The sequence below is a fragment of the Crinia signifera genome, chromosome 7 (genome assembly GCF_055691185.1).
Source record: "Crinia signifera chromosome 7, ASM5569118v1, whole genome shotgun sequence".
NCBI classification, from domain to species: Eukaryota; Metazoa; Chordata; class Amphibia; order Anura; family Myobatrachidae; genus Crinia; species Crinia signifera.
In genome coordinates, this window is record NC_139223.1 from 127,950,635 (window position 1) to 127,967,542 (window position 16,908).

General features: G+C 45.0%; 1 protein-coding gene across 2 annotated transcripts in view; it reads right to left on the reverse strand.

Moving 5' to 3' along the window:
* Positions 1-16,908, reverse strand: part of SPEG (striated muscle enriched protein kinase) — a 187,105-nt gene that overhangs the window by 41,072 nt on the left and 129,125 nt on the right. For both annotated transcript variants that reach the window (XM_083153761.1, XM_083153760.1), the window contains exons 26-32: positions 15,416-15,493; positions 12,761-12,933; positions 12,616-12,642; positions 9,701-9,853; positions 6,427-6,469; positions 5,097-5,165; positions 644-3,617 (exon numbers count right to left, since the gene is read on the reverse strand). In XM_083153761.1, the coding sequence (XP_083009887.1) occupies positions 644-3,617; positions 5,097-5,165; positions 6,427-6,469; positions 9,701-9,853; positions 12,616-12,642; positions 12,761-12,933; positions 15,416-15,493 (3,517 nt within the window). The remainder of the gene's footprint in view (positions 1-643; positions 3,618-5,096; positions 5,166-6,426; positions 6,470-9,700; positions 9,854-12,615; positions 12,643-12,760; positions 12,934-15,415; positions 15,494-16,908) is intronic.

Below are 16,908 nucleotides of genomic sequence, written 5' to 3' on the forward strand. Positions count from 1 at the left end.
GACAGTTTAAGAGAACTGTTTGCTATATGGGGGTGGACATTTTATGATGGTCCATCTCCATAGCATCAGAATGAAGCAGGAGGGGAGCCGGGACCACTGCAGTGAATACAGGTAAAGCTGCGGGGGATGGGGGGGCATTACAATTGCCTTGAAACACCCCTCCCTCCCCGGCGCCTGCACCTACATAGCGCCTCCCCGTGACCCGCGGGGGCTGTGGTGCTATTGTTACATCACTGCCTATGCACGAGTGAAAAGTGAAGAAGAGCAGGGATATGGGCGGGCAGCTGACATCCGGTTAAATCAGCTCTCCATCCCCCACGCGCACATAACAACTGCATTTTCATACGCACGTCCTGCGTTTTCATGGGAACTCCCATGAAACTAAGGGCATGCGGATATGGTAATGACCCTGATCAAGCCACAACACCCCTCTCCACCCGCTGCTCGGAAGGCCAGGAGCGAGCACACGGCGACCGGACTTCTCGCTGAGTTCGCTTGCTCCCCGCACAAATGGTTCTGCACATGCGTATACGCCCAGCAACGGTACACTGGCCGAATTTGGATCCTTACGAAGTGATCAGAATAAGGGCCTATGTGTATGTGATCCATCAATGTGATAGCACCTTAGAAAGACATACAGTACCTTTTTCCACCATTTCGGATTTGATGCTAAGTCCAGAGTTTACAGACTCCTTAGAAGGTGCGGATTCAGACTGAGATGCAAGTTGGTTCTGGGGAATTCCCAATTTGCGTAAATTCTCCCCTTCAGAGTTAGACCTCCTAAGCAGCGACATCATTGGCGTTCTTCTCTCTGGTCTGTCCTCTTTCCTCTCATTACTCTCTATCTCCTTCCTTTCTTCTGATTGACTTCTCAATTTCAGGGAAAGGCGATCCATGGTGTTACCAATCTTTTTTCTCATTGCAAGCACTGGTGAATCACTGGACTTCTTCTGGTCTTTGGATATGCTCTCTGAGATTGTTTCAATTGACCCTGTCTCTGATTTCAAACTTTCATTGTCTTTTCTTTCTTTGGACACTCCCCTGCCTAAGGTCCAGGAAAGACGTCTTGTCAGTGAACTGGAACCTTCACCATCTTCTACTGTCTTCTGTTTAGGGTCAGTCTGCACTTTCTTAAAACGTTGGGATAGCCTTCTCATGAAGCTTGGATCTCTTTCTGCATCTGGTAGGTCCTGTACAGATCTAGACCTATCATCCAGTCCTAGTGCTGCAGGGACTAAGAACTCAAGTGGGACACCTACAGGACTAGGTCGATACATTTCCTCTTCCTGTGATGCATGAGCAGCTGCTAAATTCTTCTCTTCTGACCAAGACCTTGTCAGCATCTTCAGACCCCGAGTCAGAGAAGACTCACGGTTTCTCTTGAACTTAGCTTCAAACACTTCTTCTGAATCTAAGTTGCTGATGAAATTAACATTTTCTGTGCTTGCAGCTCTGGATGACTTTTTCAACTTTGAAAATGCTGGTGGCTCTGCTAGTTCCTCTTCCTTAGTCGATTTTTTATCCACATTGGAAGGTAAGGATGATCTGGGTTTTTCTTCTCGAGGTCTTTCCTGAAGAGTGGATTGACCAGTTAAAGTGTTCCTTGAGCTTTCATTTAGTTCATCTGATATTTGGGACCCTTCCTGTGAACCTGTCTTCTTAAGAGTGTGCATCATTTCTGCATAGGGCGATTGTTTAGGTGTCGCAATATTTCCAGACTGAAGTTTTGGATCAGATATTGGCTCTTTCACTGATGTCAACTGAGGCACAGGAAGCCTTTTGGGCATCTGAGAGGTTTCTTTTCCATGCACAGGTAGAGATGAAGACACAGTGGTAGGTATAATTGGTTGTTGCTTTACATATGTTGGCATAGGAGATGGGACAACAGCTTTCTTTGGTGGGGTTGATGGACTTATCAAATCAGATTGGGCAGAAGCTGGTCTTTGTAAAGTAGATGGGGCAGCATTGGAACTTGCCAAGGTAGCATCAACAATGTCTGGCCTTTTCAATGTTGATGAAACAATTCCTGTACCTTGCAAAGGGGAGTGGTGTGGTGATTGAACAGTGGTTAAAGATGGTAAATGCTCACTTTTCTGGACATCAGAAGTAGATAAACCTTTCCCTGGTGTGAGACTTTTGCTTGGCATTTGTCTTAGTGGTAGTTTTGCATCTGATTTGGTAAACTCCTTTGGAAAATTATTTGGAGGTGGAGAATCCTCTTTACGCTTTGAGTTGGGATCTTCAGCAGACAAATGTGTTGGTACTATTTGTTCTGAAGAAACATTATTTTTAATAGTCTCCAATACATCCATTTCAGATGGCATTGTAGGTGGCCTCCCTGACTGAATACTTGTTATTTCCTTTTTGAATGTTACATCCTCCACAAATGAAACCACTTTTGGCAGTATGATTTCCGAATTTTCCACTGTTTGTGGCTGACTAGGTTCCGGAGTAAGAGATTTAGGGGTAATTTCACGAGGAGTTTGAGGACGGGATTCAAATCGTGACTGATCTGTCAAAGCAGATAGTGATGGAGACTCTTTTAGACGTTGTGCCTCTACTTGAGCAAGAGGAATTTCAAGTGGTGCTCCAGATCTACGATGTAAGACCATTGGCTCTGTGTCTCCATGTGAGAATGAGCTGGTTTTTCTTAAGACTCTTTCTTCTGTTGCTTCACGCCCTGGAGCAGCCTCACTGGAAGCAGCACGAGTAAGTTTAATTGTAGGGACGGGTGAAGGGGGCATGTTCTCTGATCTCTGGGAGCGAGTAGATAACTGTTCAGCTCGTTTTTTATCAATCGTAAGAGTTTCCATCAGAGGCCCTCTAAGACCACTAAGCTTATTATCTGCAGAGCCACCCCTTAGAAGCCTCTGTCGCATTAACTCTAAACGTTGAGCATACTCTTCATCAGCTGATCCCAGTTTTCGACGTCTAATTGGGCTATAGTTACGAGTTGGTAGTTCCATGGAGGCAGCTTTAGTCATTCCTTTGTCAAATTGATCTCTTTCTTCAGCATCTACAGTTGATACATTGAGGAGAAGAGCACTATCGGCAGAGCTTCCCCTCCTCAGTTCTCCTCTCCGTATTATTAGTTCTTCATCAGGAATCTCTGAAGATTCAAGGCTGGATCCTTTTTTAAGAGTCTTCTTTGGGCGTTCTGTCTTTCTCTGGGTTTCTGAGATCTCCTCATCAGAAGAATAGGCACCTTCAGATTCATTCGATTTCTTCCTTGTAAGTGAACCCTTGGGGCGCTTGTTCATTGACTCTGCTGTATCTCTATATTGCAATTCTAGTTCTGTGATTTTGTTGGCAGTGTCTGTTATATCTTTTTCATTAACCGGATCTCCTGAAGTGCTGGTTTCTTCAGGGCATTGAGAAGGCTGATCCTCATCTGTTGGGATTTCATTAAGAGACATTCGAGAACCTGAGAACTGTACTTGAAGGGGCATGGGAACATATGGAAGCTCTTCGAGGTCATCAGAATCCGAAGAGGATGACAAGCTGGATGACTCCTTGGGATGTCTGGGGACTGCAATCGACAAGTGGCTGCTTGTTTCCTGCAGGAGCTCCGGAATAGATCTCATCACCATATTCGATTTAAAGCTGATTAAGGAGCGCTGTGTAAATAAATTCAAAACAATATAAAATTACTACAACTCGCTGCTTCTTTACATTACTTTACTTACTTTTTTTTTAACTAAAATTCTAACATAACAGGAACAGAAAAGGGTTTGTTTAAATAGAAAGTAATCCCTATACAGTATTCCAAGATCAACCATCACTAATATTTCTTCCTAGCAAGTATTAATTTAGTATGCAATGACACTACTAATAATTACTATATACTTATATGCATTATTGACCTAAAAAAACTGATATCAATGTATGTTCAAAGTTAAAGCTATTCAGTTATAAAATAATTAAAAATATATCAGTCTAATTTTTTTAAAGAGGTTTGTCATTTTCATAGGGTCTCTACTTTGTCTGTCTATTGGGAATTAAATCTGGGAGAACAAATCATAGGACATCTGTAGTAGGTCACATGTATTTTTCACCTCCCACAATGGATCCTGCCAGATGCTGAGACACAGCTTAATGAAGTAGGGTATTACAGGTCTTTTATATATTAATATATGTAGCCAAATGTTATAGACAGGGCTGCCACTAGGGGCCCGGGGCTGATTTCCAGTCTGGCGTCGCCCCCCCCCCCCCCCCCCCCTTTTTTTTTTTGCGCCTGCGCAGTAGTCTGACCTTCTCGGGACAGAAGCAGCCATGCCAGGCACCGTGGAGTTGCCCATGGCAGATGAGCTGTCAGTGCGCTCCCATCTTCCCCGATCTCCCCCCTCCCTTCACCTACCGCCCGACTCAGCAGGTCCTGAAACACATGTTTCTTCAATGCCAATTAAAATGCAGCACCGACTGGTGAGCCAATCAGAGCTTGTGTACCGGAAGCAGCTCTGACTGGCTAACGGTCCACGAGCTCTGATTGGCTCAAAAGCCGGTGCATCATTTTAATTGACTGCCGGCATCCTGCATTGAAGAAGCCTGTGCTCCGGGACCTGCTGAGGACCGAGCACAGTGCAGGCAGCACAGCGGAGGGTTGCTGTGGGAAAAATTAGCTGCCCGGGCCCTTTCAGAGGCTGGGCCCGGGACAGCTGTACCCACAGCACCCCCCTGTCGGCGGCCCTGTTAACAGGGTGTGAGAATCAGAAAGATTTTGGGAGAGTTTTCCCATTTTATTTAAAGCAGAAATCAATTGCATGACCAAATCAACCTGAATTTGCAGTGTAAATGATTGCCGCTTTAAAAAAATGAGAAAACTCTCCCAAAAGCTCTCACTTTCTGATTCTCGCACCCTATTACATTTGGCCCATAGTATCTATCAGTAAGTGTCATTTAAATATTCTACATACAGTAGAAAATAAATCTACAGTGAAATAAAGAATAGCTGTCTGTAAAAAGTACTTTACTGAATGACCATATAATGAACCAAAATACTTAATGAATCAGTGTAATCTTACTTTGTACCTATTGTGGTTGATGAATACAGGTTGCTAACAATCCCCACAGTTATAATAATAGTCTTGATAACCTACCTGCCATTTGCGTCGAGACTGAAACAGTTTAATGTGATCTGTGCTGATATTTTTTCCTTTTGCTAAAGTCTGAAAATAGATAAATGGATTCAAATATATTAATCCTGTAAACAGATAAATTAACTACTAGTAGTTACAACAAGCTTCACATGTAAGAGACAATTATATGTATTTACTTATTATGTAAGATAAGCTAGCTTTTCTGTCTGTGTGTATTTACTCATATGAATTAGTGTGTAGGTTAACTGGAACACTAGCTAGATACTCCACGGTAAAGGTGCCAAGATGTCTTTCCCTCTGTCTCCCATATGTGGTTCTTCCCACCCCTCTCCACTTTGTATGTGTGTAAGTATGTTCACATCACTTTTCCCTTTGTGTGCCTGTCTCTATGGGGGAAATGTACTAAGATGGGAGTTCTATTTCACATGGGATGTTGCTATGGGCAACCAATCAGAGCTACTTTTTATTTATTTAGCACCTTCTATAAGGTAATAGGTTGTATCTGATGCCCATAGAAACATACCAGGTGAAATAGAACTTCCATCTTAGTAAATTTCCCCCTATGACTCCCCATATGTGTTTCCTCTTAACCTCTTGTGATTATGTATTTCTGTACCATTCTTACACCCCCTTATGTGTATGTCAGCCTCCTTTTCTCTTCTTAGCCCATCTGTATTCCAGATACACACTTGAAGGAGCTTCCAGATGCCTAGAATCAACCTGCACTCGAATAACGCCGTATTTTTATTGAAAGCAATTGAATTACCTTCATTCATTTGCATACTCTAAAACATCAATGAGCAAATATTTAAGGATTGAGACTAATTGAGTCCTGAGTCCTAATTTTGTTAAAAATATTTTTTTTACATACAGATGGAGCCGGCCTGGTCTTTGCAGGAGATGGCGGCAGAATCGCCAGCCGCCATCCCCCGCCAGCCACAATATGATATGCGAAAGGGGACGCGCGCACACGAGATGCGCGCGCGTCCCCTTCCGACGGTGCTTCCCCCGGGTCCCCGCATCTTCCCCCGGGGTCCCCACCGCCTCCCCGCACCCCCCCCTAACCCTGTCCGTCTCCCTGAAGCGGAGACGGACAGGGTTCCCATAGCCCCACCACCCGGAAACTGAGACGCGTGTGCGACGAACGCGCGTCTCAGTCAGATGGAGCGCCTCGCTGCTGGTGGATCTCCAGCGGAGACAGTCTGGCGATTCACCAGCAAGAGGGAGCCCGGCTCCATCTGTAAGTGCTCCACTATTATGCTACCCATATAACAGAACAGGAACATGCAGAGCAGTAAAATAACTGCAGTTCTTGAGGAAAGCTACTCACCTTAAACCATGGATGGTCCAGACTCTCTTCAGCATTGGGCCGCCTATCCCAAAGGAAACATAAACGGTTAATGACATATTACAGAACATTGACAATTTCCACTATCTATATTCTGCAAGCTTCTCTTTGGACCATAACATCTAGTGGGTATGCAGTCCCTGGGTCAACAAAGTCTAGGTTGACCAATAATGGTCGACGGTGACTAGGTCAACATTTAAGAATGGTCGACATACCCTAGGAATATGGTTGGCAAAAGTTTTTTTAAAGGCGGTTTTTCATACTTTACTATCCAAGTGAGCATAGAGTGAGACTATAAAAGCATGCCCGAAGCATGGCGAGTGTAGAGAGCCATGCCAGGAGACACATTACACTTATACGGTGTCCATGTGGACATATGTCGACATAGACACCAACACCTGAAAAAACTCATGTTGACCTTACTCCTGTCAGCTATGTTCATGTCAACCTTAAGCTTGTGTTGGCCTTCTGTCAATGTCGACCTAGGTTATGTCAGCCATTCTTAGGTGTCAACCTAGTAACTGTCGACCTAGACATTGTCTATCATCTATACCGTAACCGTCTAGTTTGTGACATGCAGTTTTACTTGTGTTTGGGAGGTCACTTCACTGGCCTCAATGCATTCCCAGTGTATTATCTGCATTGACTGGAGCAGGGAACATTTAAAAAAAAAAAAAAAAACAGCATGATGTCCCAATGTGAATTACAGCGGGGTCATTGGAAACAATGTCTTACTGTAATTGAGGCACAAGGTCTAAGGGGCAAATTTACTAAAATGGGAGTTCTATTGAAGATGGGATGTTGTCCATAGCAACCAATCAGAATCTATCTATTATCTTCTAGAAGGTGCTAAATAAATAAGAAGTAAAATATGATTGATCGCTATGCCCCCCCCCCCCCCCGCCGCCGTCCTCCGACAGTACAGGGCACACGCGCGCCCTGTTCTGTCAGAGCCCTCCGTCCGTCTCCCCGCATCTTGCTGCTTTGCCCCCAGCCTGCCCCTTCTCATCTCCCTGAAGCGGAAATGGGCAGGGAAACCTTTTATATCTGCTTCCCACCATTTTGCTGATGGGGATGCACGAGCGAGTAAGGCGCTCACACGTCCCAGTCAGCCAGTCTGTTATATGCCAGCCTGCTCCAGCACATGAAATCTGGCGATCGGGCAGGCTGGCTCCATCTGTATTTGCGGCATTTGCCATCATGCCCGGGAATCCATAGTCCAACTGTAGAAAACAATATTATTCATAATTTTACATTTTAACACCGTACCCAAAGCTAAGTGGGTGCGGAGAAGAGCTCTAGTGCTACATCCCAAGGATAGCTATGCTTCACATACATGGATGGTGCTGATACTGGGCCTTCCTATCTGTTGGGTCTATCTGACTGGCACCTTGCTAATATGTACTAAAAGCTCACATTTGTATTTTGCCTTGACTTTTGTACTTTCTTCTGTCAGTATGTGACACTGTCTTTTCTTTGTATGCAAACTTGTTGGTACTTGTTTCCTAGAACGGCCACAATCGTGAGTGATCGTGGCTCTTAATTAAGGGACACGATCCTCACGATGTGGCCGATTTTTTACAATTTTTTCCCTTTGAATGACAGAAATCGGGTCAATCGGTCGGTCGCGACCAATTAAAATCGGCCGCGATGCGACCGACCGATTCACCCGATTTTTCCATAGACTTCAATGTTAAAAAATCGTTTAACATTGAAATCGGGAGGATTGCGTCGGTCTTGTGCCATTATAATGGCACAAGATTAGATGGACTTGATTAAGTCCATCTCACATAGTGAAAAATGATAAAAAAGGTGAAATGGGCCAATATGACCCATTTCACATTTTTTATGTGCCCGCCATGACCCCACGATAGACGTCAACCCGAAGCGTGGCGAGCGCAGCGAGCCCGCGAGGGGCGGCGGTACGCGTCCTCCGACCTTTTCATTCCCCTACTATCCACGTCGGCGTGGAGTTGAGAATATATAGTGTGGCGAGCGCAGCGAGCCACCGAGCCCGAAGCGTGGCGAGCGCAGCGCGCCCCGCGAGGGGACGCGTATACCTGTGAAGTTATACGCGTCCCCTCGCGGGGCTCGCTGCGCTCGCCACGCTTCGGGCTCGGTGGCTCGCTGCGCTCGCCACACTGTATATTCTCAACTCCACGCCGACGTGGATAGTAGGGGAATGAAAAGGTCGGAGGACGCGCACCGACGCCCCTCGCGGGCTCGCTGCGCTCGCCACGCTTCGGGTTGACGTCTATCGTGGGGTCTAGCCCACTTAGTAACATTTGGGGGGGCAATTGAAAAAAATCGGGTGAAAAAAAAAAAAAATCGGGTGAAAAATCGGTCGGTCGGATCGGTCGCATCGCATGCGACCAAATCGCATGCGATGCGATCGATCCGATTTTTTATCTTCCGACCACAACGATCTAAATCGTTGTGGCCGTGCTAGGAAACAAGTACCAACTTGTTTAGTAAATTATAAAAAGTACTTTAATTGGGCCTAATTTATCTTGACAGTCTCGGAAAAAAAAATTGATGTGGGCAGCATGGCCTGTGTAATGGTTAGTGTTACTGCCTCACAGCACTGATGCCATGGGTTCTATTCCCACCATGGCTCTAACTGTGCAGAGTTTGTATATTCTCCCCGTGCTTGTGTGGGTTTCCTCCAGGTACTCCGGTTTCCACCCACAATCCAAAAATATATTGATATGTTAATTGGCTCCCGTGTATATGTGGTAGGGAATATAGATTGGAAGCTCCACTGGGGCAGGGACTGATGTGAACATTCAAATAGTCTCTGTAAAGTGTTGAGGAATATGTGTGCTCTATTTAAATAACTGTTATTGTTATTATTATTATTATTATTATTATTATTATTATTAATAGTAGTAATAATAATAATAATACTATTAATAATAATATGGCTTTGTTCAGAAAGGCCAAAATAAGCAATATTGGTTATTATATTGTCCAGTGTGTGCGCATCTTAAAAGAGATTTCTATCCATTTAATATAACATTGTGTAAATGGAGTAAATTAATTACTTATTGCATGGGTAAAATCTATTTGGAGTGTGCATTCACCAAAAACCAAGGTAAGGCCTTTTGTTCTTCTAGATAAAGAGAGACAAGGTAGAATGACATTCACTAAATAATGTATAAAGTATATTTCAGAGCACTGGATATTCTTTTACACTTTATCTGCTGGAATCTATGTGATTACTCCTATGTTTGGCATTTACACTGGTATTACTCACAGTGTCTCATTACCCAAGACCTTAATTAGGAATCCTCTGGCCTCCCGTGTGAGATCCGCAAACATCTTTTCTTCAAATGCTACCGTGTAACCTCGGATATTCATCAGGGTGGTATAATCATTTTCTCCCACAAAAGGGGACACTCCGGTGAGGCTGTAAGAGTGCAAAACACATGACACTATTAATGTGCACAAATACCATCCTAGTACTTGCATCATGGCTACTTCTTTCCAGGTTAAAATACAGTTCACACATTAATCGAATATTAAACTTATTTTTGTAATAATAATTAGATCATTATGGTAAATTCCATACAAATTAATTCAATTTAATTGGTACTTATATGTTAGCTGGGCGCCCACTAAGCTATTTGCTTAGTTTTCTGCGTACGCTCGCCACGCTTCGGGCTCGGTGGCTCGCTGCGCTCTATGCCGACATGGATAGTGGGGGTATGAGCGTACTAACTATAGTGGACGCCCAACTAACATATAAGTACCACTTAATTTTGTTTGAAAAATATATAAAAAGAACATGAGTGCAGTGCCACCTTTTGATAAACCAAGGTTATTGCAGGCACTACCAACAGAAGACAGATACTGCTGGCACGCTTACAGAGGTGAAAGCAGAGGATCATGAAGTCGACAGTGTCTAGCTCAGGCATGACTGTGGCCCTCCAGCTGTTGTGAAACTACACATCCCAGATGCCTTGCCATAGTTTTAGCATTCGCTAATAGCAAAACTGTGGCAAGGCATGATGGGACTTGTAGTTTCAAAACAGCTGGAAGGCCATAGTTTGGACATCCCAGGTCTAGGTCAACCCTAAAATGTTGTAGGCACAAGTCTGACATGGAAAAGGTCCACAGGAACAAGGTAGACACATGAAAATGTCAACATGAGCTTTTCAAGGTTTTTTTTTATGTAGATGTCAAAAACACCTGTCGACATGGACCCCCAAGTATTGTGGCGCGTAGGTCGTCGCTTTGCTTGCCATGCTTTGGGCATTTACTGCTCTCAGTTGTTTCTAAGTGGCGAATATGACAGAAGTAAGCGCAGATCAGTGAGATATGTGCATGCTTATGCCTGTGAAAGTAACGAAAGAGCATAGCTGCCTACCCTCCTGCATTCTGCAGGAGACTCCCTGAAATAAAAGCAATCTCCCTCTCTCCCTCATTAGTCTAGAAATCTCCCTCATTTCACCTAGCCCACATTACACTGTTACATGTTTGGGGAAAAAAGGAATGAGTGATAGATACATTTATATTGAATCATCAGCACCATTTCCCAGAACTTTACTAAGTATAGTAAGCCTTACTAACTGCTTTGGGGCTCATTTACATTTGGATATAAGTCATATTAAAAGATACCTCTCAGATGTAGCAATACACACCCCACGCTTCTAGGTGCCACATTCACAATCTCTTTTCAGAATCTCTCCATAAATGGAACTAGACACAACCATTGGTTTGAGCATGACACACCCCCTCAATTGGGTTCTGCACAAATTTCCATTACCATCTATAATCTCCCTGAAACTGGTTTTCAAAAGTAGGCAAGTATGCAAAAGAGTTTAATATAAATGTACAAAAAGTATGTGGGGCCCCCCTCCCCCAACCTAGCCCAGGCTCATTACGTTTTTCCTGGTTGTAGAAATACAGGGGTGGTAGGGTATCCCTACCGCCAGCATGGGCTCTTTGATCGGTTCCAACTTTTTTTTTTTCTGAAAAAGATGTAATGGTCCCCCTATATTTTTGAAAATAACCCTGTAGCCATAACAATACCCCCAACTGGCTGGGGTATCATGGGGGAGTGTGGCTCCTTGTTTGCACATGGATTCCATGGCGGGCCTCTACATGACATTGGTCACTGGTGGACCCACAAGCCAATCAGGGAGATCCACATATTAGCTCTCTCCTGATTCCTATAGTGCTGCTGAGCTGTCACTTAAGAGCAGCCTGTACGCTTCTATGGGGAAAATCCACAAGGTTAATTGAAAGCAACCACAAGATTGATGAGCGGTTATGGTAACGCAGGGAACAGAGTAAACGTGTCCCCCATCTGTGGTATTACCTACCTGGCTAGTGGAGCCCAGTGCTAGTTTTAAAATTACAGGGGGATCCTACAAAATCCCCCCCCTGTGTTTTTACAACCAGGATCATCTTTCTTAACTTTTCCCAACAGATGCACTGCTTTGTGCATGCTTCTGTCACATTACAATGTGGACGTTTCCATTCTAGAAAACAGAATCACAATCGCACACTATAGTAGCCTTAAACTTATTAACTTGCAGGCTACGACATTGGCCGAGTTTTGGAACAAACTTGCACCTTTTAATGTATAAAAAGGTGGGATTCTCTCCTGCACAAAAACAGAGGGCGGCTGGAGGGGAACGTACAGCGTTTTATGGGTGCCCCCATGAAAACGCTAGGCCATGGGAATGCAGGTGCGGCGTTCCCTGTTCGGATTGGGAGGCTGACATCACGTGACATCAGTGCCTGCCCTGCCTTTGGCGGATAGTGGCGTAAATTAAAGTCAGTTTTCACTGACTTTTATTTCCAAAGGGGGAGAAATCATTTAATGGTCGGACAAGTACCTTCGCATGTTACCGTGGGGATGCGGGCGTCGCTGGTGGCGTGTGTTTATGTAGGTGGTGTTTAACCGCTTGCTAAGCATTGAACGAACACTGCTGAGCGAGCAATCCTGAATCAGGCCCTTTGTCCAGATCATCATTTTCCAGAATGTCGACATCATAAACAAATCGCTCCATGGAAAACATACAGACTACACACAGATATGACTTGTAGCTACAGCACTACAAGACAATAATGCTAAGCAATGGAATAAAGGACATACAGTATATTTAATAATAAACTACAATCACTCTAATTATCTAAAATATAGAAAGAGTGACTTCTCACCATAGATATGCAAGAACACCAACCGGCCTGTTAAAAAAGGACAAACAAAAAATTAGATAAAAGATAGGCTATGTAAGAGTATATTTCCCTCAGTGGCCACACATCTTATTAATGTTTCCCATTTTGTTATTTGCCTCCGAAGTACCATATATCGGTAACAGCAGAAACTGGCATCTGGTTCACAATTTCTGGAGCCACAAATTCTGGGGTTCCATATCTGCAGTATTGTGGTTCCCCGGATGTGAGCGTCTGGGCATTACCAAAGTCACATATCCGTATCTGATCACTGATGGTGTCTGCCATGAGAACATTCTCTGGCTGCAAAAAGAAGAAAAAGTAACAGTTTAACATTATCGTTAAACATTTCCCTTTAAAAATTCCATACTGTACAGCATATCATAACCCAGGGTTGCCGACTTTCAGAAAATCCTCTCCGGGAGAAGCCCGGAGAGGAATCTTTCATTTCGATTTTTTTGGGGGCGGGGCTTAACCGTGATGTAATGACCCGCCCCATTCCGGGAAATAGACTAAATAACTGATATCCATGGAGGGGGCGGGGCTAAAACGTCACGATTGTGCCGTTTTAGCTCTGCCCCCTCCCCTGAGACCCGCGGATTGCGGCATATAAATGCCGCGATCGGGGGCTCAGTGGGGGTTCCCCTGATTCCGGGAGGGTTGCCCACCCTTCCGGGGGCCGGGAGGAAGGACCCGATTTTCAGGAGACTCCCGCAAATTCCGGGAGGGTCGGCAACCCTGTCATAACCCAGGGAGGGCAGTACGGATGGTGTAATGGTTAGCATTGCTGCCTGACAGCACTGAGGTCATGGGTTCTATTCCCACCATGGCCCTAATGGAGTTTGTATATTCTCCCCGTTTTTGCGTGGGTTTCCCCCGGGTACTTTGGCTTCCTCCCACAATCCAAGAATATACTGGTAGGTTAATTGGCTCCCAACAAATTAACCCTAGAATGTCTGAGTGTGTGTACATATGGTAGGGAATATAGATTGTAAGCTCCACTGGGGCAGGGACTGATGTGAATGCTCAAATACTCTCTGTAAAGCGCTGCAGAATATGTGTGCGCTATATAAGGAACTGTTAATAAATAAATGATAAACTTAATTAAAATGAGCTTTTGTCCTTGCGCTCTCCTGTCACTTACTGACCCTGATTCCGACATATGTCAGTAAATGCTCTGCAGAAAGTAAGTGGTGACTGCAAATGCTGCACACACATATGGAGATTAAGGGGGGAATTCTATCCCTGCTGCTTTATTCGATGGGGGACATAGCAGTGGGCAGTGGGCACGTTTTCCGATAGCGGACGTTTCTTTATCTATTACTATTTTCTGTATATATCTTTACTACCATCTTTTTATCCCTTTTTTCGTTCTTGTTTTTCTTTTTCTCATGCCCCTCTCTAACCATTTGGGTGCCCTGGGAATTTTTCAAAATAGGTGGGAAAATTGCCAAGCAAACCCTCTTTATTAACCTTTTGAGTGCCAATGTTGCTGTGAGAGATCCTCAACATATCCATTAAATAGTGACAGTGCCGCTCACAGCGGCCGTTCCTTTATTAGGTGCAGTATTTATGAAATTATGAAACTTCAGGTCACTGACGGCTGTACGGTGTTTGCATTTATTTATACTAAAAGCAGGGCCGAAACTAGGTGTTTCGGCGCCCGGGTCGGCAGTCATTTGGTCGCCCCCACCCCCCACAAAAAAAAATAAAAAAAAAATCACTGCCTTGGGGTCAGGCAGCGGGGGTCCGGGGGACTGGAGAAGGTTAACTCCGGCTCTTAACGCTGCCGGGCGGTGGGCGCTATCTGCCTGGCGGCGGGAAGCGCTGATGACTTTGAAAAGACTTGCCGGACGCTGATTGGCTGAATTCAGCCAATCAGCGTCCGGCAAGTCTTTTCAAAACCTGCCTCCCGCCCACCGTCCGGCAGCGCTAGGAGCTGGAGTTAACCCACCAGTCCCCGGGACCCCGCTAGGACCTGGCGTTAACCCACCAGTCCCCGGACCCCCGCTGCTCATCCCAGGGACCACGCTGCCGGGACACCAAACTAGCACCCCCACCCTCCAGCGCCCGGTGCGCGTGACCCCCTAGCCCCCCCCCCTAGTTACGGCCCTGCTAAAAGAACAGCGGTGCCGGCATTTTTAGCAGATATTTTGAGGATCACTCACAGCAACTTTGGCACTCAAAGGGTTAATATACTGCTTCTCTCTTCCCTGCTGAGCCTTGCTGTATTTTCCTGCCTCCCTCCTGCTCCTCTGTGTGCCACAAACCCTTACCCTGTTTCTTATTTGCCCCTGTGACCCTTTATCTCTTGTCCCCTTTGTTGAGCTATGGGGGTGGGGGGTTACCGGTTGGTATCCAGTGCACACGCAAGACAGCAGTGATTGGTAAGTAGCAGTGGCTACTGTATTCCTCATGTGTGCATGCTGTGTTAAATTATATGCTTTAGATATAGAAACTGATGCCTCTAAACATGTTGCTATTCCTATAGTGCACTCCCTCGGGACTATGTAAAATCCGGACCCGGACTAGACCCTGGACCGCCAGACCGGACATCAAAATCTGCAGTCCGGAGCTTGTAGTGTCTTGTCCGAGGGGGGGAGGTGGGGGGGGGGGACGACACGCTACAAGTTTTAAAATGCAGAGTTTGATGTCTGGTCCGGCGGTCCGGGGTCTTGTCCTGGTCCGGTTTTTACCCATACCCCACTCCCTCCAAGATCAGAATTATAATCAAAAGGTCAGTAGTTAGTAGTCAGTAGTAAGTAAAAAGAAATGACTACTTCACCTTAATGTCCAGATGCAGAATGCTCTTATGGTGCAAATAATCTAAGCCTTCCAGGATCTGGCGCACAAAAGATCGGATCTGGAAAAAAACAGATTATGAAACTTGCATAGGAATAGACATTTAATAAAAATGTAAACCCCAGCGTGCACTGTCAACAATATCAATATTTTAAAAATATAATATATAGCTGTCACAAATATCCAATGCTAGAACCTGTTTAAAGGTTAACCTATGCGGATTATGTACAATTTAGAAATATTGGGCCTTATTCAGCACATTTTTTCTCAAATGGACGAAATCATGTGCACTGTGGGTGGGGCAAATTTACAGAGATTGATTGGTGTGGGTGAGTTCAATTTATTTTTTCTGTGCAGGGTAAATTCTGTCTGCTTAAACTTTTACTGCAACACCACACCCAAAACTAACTCTGCACATGTTACAGTGACACACCTGTAGTGCACATGGTTTTGTCCATTTGAGAAAAAAATGTGCTTTGCAATTAAGTTGGTGTAAAGGTGCATACACATGGGGGTTACTCAGATTCAATTGTTCCCCCGCACATTTGCACAGGGGACCAACTGTTTGCAACTGCGCATGCGCATAGGTTTTTATGCGCATGTGGAAGCAGCGCTGTATTACAATTATGTATACATATGCGGGACTTGTCTGTGAATTAATAATTATTTATTTAATAAAAATAAAAAACACATTAAACACAATTAATATGTCTGACAAGGAATTGGTATTGCAATTAAGTCTGATTCAATTGCAATACCAATTCCTTCTCAGACATATTAATTGATTTTAATGTGTTTTTTAAATGTGTTTTTTCTTTTTTAAATAAATAATTATTAATTCACAGTCCTGCATATCTCTTATATATTTAGCCAGATCTGTCACTCATCCCCTGTGTGTATAACGTTCCTGTCCAGCGTTCTACACAAACCCGCCCCCCTAGGGAAAAGACACTCATCCCCTGTGTGTTTAACGTTCCCGCCCAGCGTTCTACACAAACCCGCCCCCCCTAGGGAAAAGACACTCAGGGGTAGATTTATTATTGGACGATAAGGGGCATATGCGCTATCCCCATGCGCTAAAGCAGGGGATAGCGCTTCCCCTTATCTATGACACCCGCTGAGCAGGTGTTTTTCGTGCGGCGGTGCGGGGCAGGAGGCGTAGCGCAGCTATGATATTTCGTGCTGCGCGCCTGCCTCCTGCCTAATTTATGAACGGTCAGCATCGCTGACCGTTCCGCCGCCTGCAGCTGTCGAGTTCGACAGCTGCAAACGGCGATGCCCTATACCTACAGCAGGGACAGCGCTGTCCCTGCTGCTGGCTCTGAGCTGCGCTGGGATCTCGCGTGAGTAGCGAGATCCCGCGCATGCGCAGTGAGCCAGCCGGGGGAGAAGCAGGCAGCGCGTCAGTGTTAACTGATGCACTGTCAGCTGGAGGGGACATCACCGGAGGGGGGAGTTAGCGCTCCCCTGCTTTGG